The sequence below is a fragment of the Penaeus vannamei genome, chromosome 3 (assembly GCF_042767895.1).
Source record: "Penaeus vannamei isolate JL-2024 chromosome 3, ASM4276789v1, whole genome shotgun sequence".
Lineage (NCBI taxonomy): Eukaryota > Metazoa > Arthropoda > Malacostraca > Decapoda > Penaeidae > Penaeus > Penaeus vannamei.
This window is the reverse complement of record NC_091551.1, coordinates 24695861-24705860: the sequence shown is the minus strand read 5'-3', so window position 1 is coordinate 24705860 and position 10000 is coordinate 24695861. Positions and strand designations below refer to the sequence as shown.

General features: G+C 44.1%; 1 protein-coding gene across 2 annotated transcripts in view; it reads right to left on the bottom strand.

Moving 5' to 3' along the window:
• LOC113824742 (protein split ends) overlaps positions 1-10000 on the bottom strand; it is a gene marked incomplete at its 3' end in the record, with an annotated part of 27122 nt that overhangs the window by 9054 nt on the left and 8068 nt on the right. For both annotated transcript variants that reach the window (XM_070142745.1, XM_070142747.1), the window contains 3 exon segments: positions 1-9520; positions 9656-9832; positions 9957-10000. The exon segment at positions 1-9520 is cut by the window's left edge and continues 2562 nt beyond it; the exon segment at positions 9957-10000 is cut by the window's right edge and continues 129 nt beyond it. In XM_070142745.1, coding sequence (XP_069998846.1) covers positions 1-9520; positions 9656-9832; positions 9957-10000 — 9741 coding nt within the window.

Below are 10000 nucleotides of genomic sequence, written 5' to 3'. Positions count from 1 at the left end.
CGAGAACATGGTTGCTGTTGCAGTTGACAGAACACTTGGTGAACTACAAGTGATCACAGTAGTCACTAGTGTATTGGAATCAGAAGAGGACAATGATGTAGTAGTTGCTAGAGATGGTGAAGGATCTGAATAAGTGGGTGCTGATGTTGCAGTTGAAAAAGACTCTGAAGCAGTTTTTATCAGAGTGGATGGTTCCGACACAGACAAGGAGGATATGGTGGATATTGGTGCCGCAGTAAATGTACTTGTTGTTGGAACTGTTTTAGCAGATATTAGCGTTTTCACTGGTGCTGGTGCTGGTGCTGAAATGGGCAATGATGTAGTTGTGGAGCCTGCAGATGGACTAGAATACAGTGGAGAACTTGACAAAGTTGTAGAAGTGGGCACTGATGTTGATCCTAGAGATGAAACTGGGTCTGAATTAGATGTTGCAGTGGAGACTAATACTAAAGGTTGCTCTGGTGCAAAAGCAGGTTCCTGAGGAACTCTGGATCTTGTTTTAGCAATACGGACAGATGCAGACAATGGGATTGATGAAACTGCCGTTGTTGGTTTTGGTAAAGTTTCGAGACTGGAGATAGTTTCTGGAGAAGGAACCTTCACAGGATTTACTGCCATTATGTTTGTAGGTACTGCAACTGTTGTCTTCACAGGAAGTGGACCAATTACTGCATTTGCCGTTGTATTTGTTGATACTGGAGCCAATGTGGTACTTGATATCAATGCTGTAGTGGGAATTGCTCCTACAGGTTTTTGCAATGTCTGAGTAAAGACAGCTGTGGAAACAGTACTTGTAGCTGTGGTGGGAATGGTAGATGATATTTTTGAAGACACTACTGTTGATGTTGCAGAGGTACTTAAAGCACAACTTAGAGAAACAACTGTAGAAGATACAGTTGTTGTGGGCACTATTGTACAAGCTGTTCTAGGTTTAGACTCAGTTGTTGTTGTAGCAACTGATGAGGGGATAGATACTGTAGATGAGGGGATAGATACTGTAGTAGTTCTTGATGTCAATGGTTGCATAGGACCTGAGGAAACTGGAGAATGTAACGTTGTTGGTAAAACCACAGATGAAGGGGTGGTAGCAGTAGTAGAGGTTGGCGCTACAGTCGAGATGCTTTGCAAAGTACTTGGTACATTTGTAGAGTGAAGTACTGAAGTTGTCGGAATGGTGCTTGCTGGAGTAATCACATCTGGCTGGATTGTTTTGGGAGTACAGATTTCTGATTTGTCTGGTTCAGCATTAGGCTGCACACTCACAGGACTCTTTGGTCTCTTTGCCTTGGACTGAACAGATCCTGAATTTGCTGAGGTTGTAAGAGGACTCAGTGACACATCTGAGGATTTTTGTAGGGTTTCAGCCATTTCACTAGTGGAATCAAGACAATCCTTGAGTGTTGCAGAAGATTTTATGGATTCTGGTGTTTTGGGAGCATCTTCAATTACAGATTGTGACTGATTTGATTTAGTTATTGTCTCATGAGGTAAGCCATCCTTTTCTTCATCAAATATGAACTTCACCTTCTCATCGCTGGCCTGTGAGGAATTCTTAATTTCTTCCTTTCTTTCTTGTACAACTTTTTCCTGTTTGAATGCAGATTCCTTGTGATCATCTCCTTCAGTTATCAACTTAGCTGATGTTTCCTGTGGTTTGCTAGTCTTTTCCACTGATTCTGTCCAGGTAGTATCATGGCCTGATGGACATGATTCTTTCTGTTCTGGAGGTGCAGGTGGACCTTCCATATCATCCACTGGATCTGGCTGGTCTTCATCAATTTGTAGTTCTGGCTCTGACTGCATTGACGCTGGACTATCAGGGGGCGCTTGAGGAAATCTTGACTCCACATTATCTGGTTCCTCCTCCTCTTCCTCTTCTTGTGTTGGTACTGGCTGAGTTTCACTTTCCCCAGAAACTTTTGTTGAAGCTGTAGGTGTACTATGGGGAGTCTGTTGGGGCCATGCATCATCTCTTTCACCTGGCATCTCACACTGTAACATCTGTGCTGCTTTTTGTGCTTCTTCAAATGCATCTTCTGCAGCCACAGAAGCATCTGGTGGCATCAATGTTTCCTCATCAGTGGGCTGTACACTGGCATCTTCGCTGTAGTCATCATAACAAGCGAGAAGTCCAGCAACAGCATTCAAAGTTTCCTCCTGAGAAATAACTGCTCTCGAAGCCTTAGCACTGCCATTCCCATTATTTCCAGCAGTGACATCTACAGAATTTTCTGGCGCACTAAGATTAGAGGCTTCGGTAATATCTTCAAATATGGGTTCATGTCCTGCAGGAGATGATGGAGGGACATGAGATGCAAGACTCTGCACAGCAGATTCTGCTGCATCTGGAGGAAGGGTAGATAGAGGATGAGGGCTTCTGCTGTCCTTTACTTCTAATAATTCTTTACTGTCACGTGACCCAACAGAATCTTGTGAATCACATGATAAGGTTCGTGTGGATGGACTTTTCATAGAGATTGCTTCAGGAGGACTATGTGGTGCATGAGTTGAGTTACAAACTGACCCAGCTGGTGGTGCAACAACCCTTGGGCTATGTGGCATGTTGGGAGTTTGTGTTGGTCGAGGTAATTTTTCCTTAGGGCTTAGCATGCTTGATGATGATGCACTATTAGGACTTTGTGGAGATGCTGTATCAATCAACAACATGGATGAATGTTCAATGTTATGACGATCACTTTGCTGATCTCCAGCATACTGTTCCTCACTAGTGTGTCGATGGTGACGCCTTCCACGGCTGCCTTCCTTCTCCCTATGCTTCTTCTTCTTCTTCTTGTCCTTTCTGGTATCTCTTTCACCTGCATCTTCATCAGTAAACCGAAATACATCTACAGGAGCACTGGCTTCTGAATCATGAGATTCATTTTCCTCTTTAATCACTTCTGTGATTGGGAGAAGCTCAGACTGAACAACTTCCTCTGCAGAGCTGCTACTATTTGCACTACTATTGGTGCTCATAGTATTGCTGGTACTTGTACTGCTACTGCTGCTACCTTTGCCAGAATCTGAAACAGGTCTAACCATCTCTGGAGGAGGAAGAGAGTCACGCTTTAATCGCTCTTTCTTCACACTTCTTCTTTCCTCATTTCTGTACTCTGACTTTAGTTTAGTGTCAATCTTATTCTCAGTTTTCTGCTCTATCCATGAACTATCCTGTTGAATTGACTTAGTGGAGACATGCCCAGGTCTTGCAGGATTTGAAACGGGTGACATTTGAGTATCATCAGAATCAGTGTCATATACCTCACACACAGATAATCTGGTTGGTGCTGGAGATAGTGATGGAGGAGCAGTGGAGGCACCTGAAGAAGCCGATCCTTTTCGCCTTGCCGTAGCTGAAGCAGGTCTTGGTCTTGGTGTTGGGGGTGTTGGATCAGAATCATCTGATATGAGACCAAAGATGGCTTCCATTCGTTCATCCTTTTTTGAGGGGACTTTTTCCCTTACAATACCAGTGTCACCTGTTCGTTTTCGTTCTCGCTGTGGTTGTGTAATAGGTTTTTCTGGCCTTACTTCAACTGGATCTGCCTTTGCTTTTGGTCTGACAGACCTTGAATCTTCTGATGGTACTGCACCATCGCTGTCTTCTGATGTGCTTATAAGTTCTTTGCTCACACAAGGCTTTGTCTTTTCTCTGTTCCGGCTAACCTTTCTTTCTTTGTCACGTGCTTTCACTCTTGCTGATGGTTTTGGTGGCTTAGCATGAGATGGAACATCTGAAACTTCACTGTCTGATTCTATCTCCCTTAGTGGCTTACTAGGTATTCTAGGTGTCACTTCACCTTCTGTATCAGAATCTGTGTAAATATGATCACCACGACTTCTGATTGCATCAGAAGGTTCAGTATTGTCTGAAATTCTATTTGGTCTTCCAGATGGAAATCTGGGCATATTAACAACAACTTCTTCATCTGTAGTGACATCTGAGACTATCATATTCTTAACTTTATGTTTCTGTTCCTTCTTGTTACCAAGCACTGCTGCGATCTTCTTCTTATCTTGACGAAGACAAATATCATCATCTGTTTCATCAGTGGATAACTGTGTTGGACGTCGCTTACGAAATGGATCATCATCAGAACTTGTATGCTGATTATGTACACGTTTCTGGCCACGCATATTCTCTTCCTCCTCCTCCTCCTCAGAGTCTGATATGTCTGAATGCATTGGATGTACTGCCTTCTTCTCCTTCCTTGCACGCTGATGTTGTCGGTACTTCTGCATCTGCATCTGTTTAAGTTCTTGCTGTCTTCGATCTTCCTCTTGTTTCTGCTGGACTTTTAGCCGCCTTGCTTTAACTTTGTCATACATGTCAAACATACCGTCATCAGCAGGAATGTCAAATATTGAATGCTTTTTGGGAACAACCTCTTCTCCCTCTTCCACCTCACCACCTGAACCAGTCAAACTATCTGCAGTATCACTCTCTGGGTCAAATATGGACTTTGGTTTTACATTATGTTTGTTTTTCATACCAGATGTAACTCCTGGTCTTATTTGCTGTTGGGGTAGTTTACTACTTGTACTATTTCGTCTAGACATATTTTCACCTTTATGTCTCGTTACTTCATCTTCTGAGGTTGCAATGTCACTAATTTGTGTATCTGGTTCAACCGAATCTGTACGAACTTTGATCTTTGCAGGTTGTGATGGAACAGTTTTGTTGCGGCTCGACGACACCTTTAATTTTGTTTCTCCATCACTCTTATCACTTTTGCCTGAGTCATGCTTCCTTCTTCGGTTGTCACGTGACCTCCTCTCATCAAGCTCTCCTCGGGACTCTGATTTATCCAAACGATGAACTGATTCATCCATTTGTGGTAAAACAACATCATGATTAGTTAGTGTTGTGTCATCACTACTAGAATAGTGAGCAGAAACCAGTTTGTTTGATTCTGTAACTTCTTCCTCATCAGTGTCCAGAGGCCGGGACTTCCGGGACTTATGCTTCATGTCAACTGTCTCTGAAGCATCGTATGCTCTGTGGTGGTGTCTGCTTGAGGTTTCGTGTCTCAAATCTTTTCTCTTATCCATGTGACGATGTTCACTGTTGTGCCGCCCATCACGCTTATTATCAATTCTTTCATTAGTATCCCTGTGATTCATGCGCCCACTGCGTTCCTTCTCTCGCTCTCGTGAACGATCATTCACTCTAACTTTGTCTCTGTCCTTCTCCCTGTCCCGCTCTTTTTCTAACACTTTTTCTCTGTCCTTTTCTGCTGATTTTTCCTTTTCTTTTTCAAGAGCTTTTTCTTTTTCTAACATCTTTTCTCTCTCCTTCTCTAGTGCCTTTTCTCTCTCTTTTTCCATATTTCTTTCTCTCTCCTTTTCTTGGGCTTTTTCCCTTTCTTTCTCTAAGATCTTCTCCCTCTCTTTTTCTCGCTCCTTTTCTAAGATCTTCTCTCTTTCTCTTTCTCTTTCTAATGCCTTTTCCCTCTCTCTTTCAAGAGCCTTTTCCCGTTCTCTTTCCAAGGCTTTCTCCCGCTCTCTTTCTAATGCCTTTTCTCTCTCCCTTTCTATAGCCTTCTCTCTTTCCCTTTCTGCTGCTTTTTCTCTTTCTCTTTCTCTCTCCTTCTCTCTTTCCTTCTCCAGAGCCTTTTCTCTCTCTTTCTCAAGAGCTCTTTCTCGCTCTTTTTCTAAGGCTCTCTCTTTCTCCTTCTCCACAGCCTTTTCTCTTTCTTTTTCCAAAACTCTTTCTCTTTCTTTTTCAGCCATCTTCTCTTTCTCTTTTTCTAATGCTTTTTCCCTTTCTTTTTCTAATGCCTTTTCTCTTTCTTTCTCAGAGACTCTCTCCCTTTCCTTTTCTATGGTCTTTTCTCTTTCTCTCTCAACAGTTTTCTCTCTCTCTCTGTCCACATTCTTGTCTTTGTCTTTGTCTGTCACCTTTTCTTTTTCGCGTTCTTTTTCTTTTTCTCTCTCTTTATCTTTAGTTCTCTCTCTTTCCACCTCTTTATCATGTCTGGAGAATGTGGAACTTTTAAGACGTTCTTTGTCTTTGGATTTTTCCTTCCTTTCTTTATGTTTCTGGTCCCTTGTTTCAACTCTCTTGTCTTCACCATGCCTCCGCTTCTCACCTTCACTCTTGATTCTCTCCTCACGAATATTTTCTTTTCTTTCTTCCTTCTTATCTTCTTTTCTTTCTTCTTTCTTCTCATCATATTTTTCTTCTTTCTTCTCTTCACGTTTTTCCTCTTTCTTTTCCTCCTTCTTCTCCTCCCTTCTTTCTTCTTTTCTTTCATCGGTTCTCCTATCACTGACCTTTTCTGAACTCTTAGTATCCACCTTGATGTCATGAAACTTTTCCCGTGGTATTTTTTCTGGGGGTCTTTCTTCGTACTTTTCTTTCCGCCTGTCTTTCTTTTCTTCCTTCTTGTGGCTTTCCTCTTTTCTCTCCTCTGATCTATTTTCATGAGTCTTTCTCTTTTGTTTTGTTTCTGATCCATCAAATGTGCGATTGTTCAACTTTTCATCATGCCCTTCCCTCACTTCTTCCCTTCTACCACTTCTGTTTCTCTTTTCTCTTTCACTCTTTTTACCATCCCTTGCATCCCGAGAATCTCTCCTATCTTTGGTGATTTTCTCACGTAAGACTTTTTCATCCTCACCTTCATACTTGACACGTTTAGCATCAGGCTCAACACCTTTGCAGTCTAACTTATTTCGAGTTTCTGCATCAACACTGCTATGTCTTCGTTTGTGGTTATTAGTTACCTCCTTATTCACTGGCTCACCCTTTATCACCTCCACTTTCACATTTTCAACCTTGATAGGTTCCAACTTTATAGTCTCAGATTTTAACGGTTCTAACTTCACTGTTTCAGTCTTCACTGTCTCTACCTTCACAGACTCTGTTTTAAAGTTAGGTACCTGTGCTTTAACCTGATCTGTTGCAAGCGATTCAATAGTGTCCATATTATCACTATCTTCCCTAGTACAATCTTTGGCTTTAGCTTCATCTAATCTGGGTTCTCCACTCTTAATTCTCTGTATAATAGGATCCACAGTCTCTTCCACACAAGGCTCTTCCTTTACTAACAGTGGGAGTGCATGACTGCCACTCCTCTCAGGTACATTGTAAGGAGCAGAATCTCCTGAAAGTGACCGTGAAACAGCACTGGGCACCGGTTGTAAGAGGCTGGTAGTAGTTGTTAATACAGACTTGCTGCAGGAGACTGTCTGTGTGACTGACACTACACCTGTAACACGAGTATCAGCAACAACAGTAACTACTCCACTTGAACTGCCATCCCCTAACTCCTCACCTTCATTGCCTGTGCTGACTGGTAACTCTAAACGCACTGTGCGTGGTGGTACAGAGGTACGTCTAAGAGGAGTGGCAGCTGAGGTAGTACTTGTGGTGGTGGCAATGGAAGAGGTGGTGGTGAGGGGTGGTGCAGGACTTACAGGCGTAACTGGAGATAAGTGCGGTGGATGGGCAGGACTTACTCCAGGGCTGACACCGGGGCTAAAGCCAGGGCTTGAGGCAGGTGGTCTTACTGCCTGAGAAACCGCAGGTCTATGCAACGGTGACAATCCCTGAGATTTACTGACCTGCGGCACAGAAACACACACCCTAGGAACTTGAGAAGGACTTGAAGTAAGAGGTTGTTGAGATTGTTGACTGGAAAGTCTGACACCTGGCAGGCTACTTATAGGTGTTGCAGAGGGCACTGCTGGTGGGGTGGTGGGCAGGCGAGGGACCTGCACACTCACAACAGGTGGGCTTGGTAACAGACTTCCAACCCTACTGGTGCGTGGGGTTGCAGTGAAGGGTTTGGGTTCATATTTATCACCAACATTTTCCAACCGCTTGCTGTCCTCATCAAAGACTGATCTCTTTGAGAGCAGGGACTTCACAATATCGGACGGCTGTGACCGCAACTCATCAAGATCAAGTATACGTGGCAATCTTGCATTTTTCCCACCACTACCACCTGAACTACTTCCACTGTCATTTACAGCTTCATTTACAGGTGCTGATAAATTGTTCCCCACCACCCTTGAAGACCCAGACCATTTTTCATATTTCTCATCTAAAGCACGAATTCTCTGCTCCAGATCTATAGAAGGGCTACACGGAGAATGTGGAGATTCCTCCGAGTCTGAGGGACTGTCTCTTGGTCCTGGTGACATCGGAGTGTCCAGAACAACACCACCCACTTCACGAACATCACTTCGAACTGCACTGTTCCCGCCACTAAAAGGAGGTGAACGCAACATGTTTGCACCTTTTGGTGATGTTGATGCTGCACGTGGTGAAAGATGAGCACGGACTTGTTGTGCAAACCTTGGCAATGGTAAAGACAGTGGTACACTCTGATACCGTTCTCGGTGATGGTGATGGTGATGATTGTGGTGATGGTGATGGTGATGCATGGTGTGACGTGGAGGTTCTGTGGAGTCATCCCTCTCATCACGAACAGGCGTGCCTGGAGGGCTGGCATCACTGTGATCAGCAGCTGCATCACACGAGGAAGACACATGAACGGCATCACGGCGCCAGTGTATATCATCAGAGTCAGGCAAAGATGCTCTGCGGTAGCGTGGATCATGGAGCCCTTCTTCAGAATGACGAGGTGGCGGTAGTAAAGGGTCTCCACTCCTCCTGAGCAATCTCCCTTCCCTTCTTGCATCATGAGGCCTCCTAAAGTTTGGAACAGCATCACTGCTGTCTGCCATTCTTTTTACACTGATTGATTTTTCATAGTTTGCCTCACTGTAACGTGCCTTCTTGTGAGGGCGTTCAGGGTCTGGAGGACGCTCATCCCCAGATGAAGGTGGATCATCAGCACCTCGTCTGTGCATCAGTCTTGGGTCTTGTGGTCCACCACCTCCCCCACTACTGCTACTCACTACATCTTCTCCATCTTCTGTGTGTGAAGAACGATGTATTCTGTGAGGCCCTGTCCGATGGGGTGATTCTGGGGGAGCTGGTGGTGGTCGCCTTACATCACTGACCCTTACAACAAGGTCTTTCAGGTCACTAGTACGTCGCCTGTAGTCACCAGGGGCAGGAAGGGAGCGATCATCTAGGAGGGTTACTTCTCTGGATGGTGAAGCAGCAACTGGAGTCCCTGGTGATCTAGGAGGAGGAGCTAGACGAGATGACCCAGACCCAGATTTTGCTGGCCTTGGTGGTGGAGGGGGAGAGGCAGCACGAGAGCCAGGAGGAGACTGACTGTGAAAACTGTCATGATCACTGGTTGACCTTCGTGCAGTGCGGCGAACTCCAGTTTCATTTTCCTCATACTGAGTTCTTGCAGAAGGGCTTAAACTGCTCCTGTCTCTAGAGTGTGCCCGTTGTGATCCCGGTGAGCGATCATCCCGTCGGCGAGCAGGGCTGAAACTATGACGCCGACAGCTGCCTGCAGCAGTTGCATTATTTGCAGCAGTGCCAACCCCATCACCATACCGCTGACTCCCAGCATATTCGCGGAGCTCTCGCTCATATGAATCTTCATATGATGCTCCACTGCCTTGACTGTATTCATCATAACTTCGCCTGAAATTTTATTTTTGTCAAATATTGTAATAAATTAAGGTATTCTCAAACATAATATATAATTCAAGCAAATATAGTAATCTGTACAAATGACATATAAAAAGGTAAGAATAAACAGTTTCCAAACAAACTTACCCTGGTGCAAATTCATCATAATTATCATATCTCCCTCTACTTCTGTTACCAGAGGAATTGTAGGTGGATGTGCGATTATTGGTTGCTGGCCTTGCGGGAAAAGCAGCACTTTCTCTCCTGGCACGTTCATATCTGCTGTTATATCTGTTGGCCGTTCCCTCATACCGCCCAGGTTCTCTGCAGAAAAAAGAGTATTTACTTTCAGCAATGCCTCCATGATTTCACTAAATCAGACACAAATTTAACATTGTTATAACACAAAGAATAGTAAGTTTCAAATATCTCAGGTAAGCCAACATACTTGTCCAATTCTCTTCTTTCCCATGGTCTTTCTGCTGGTAGTGG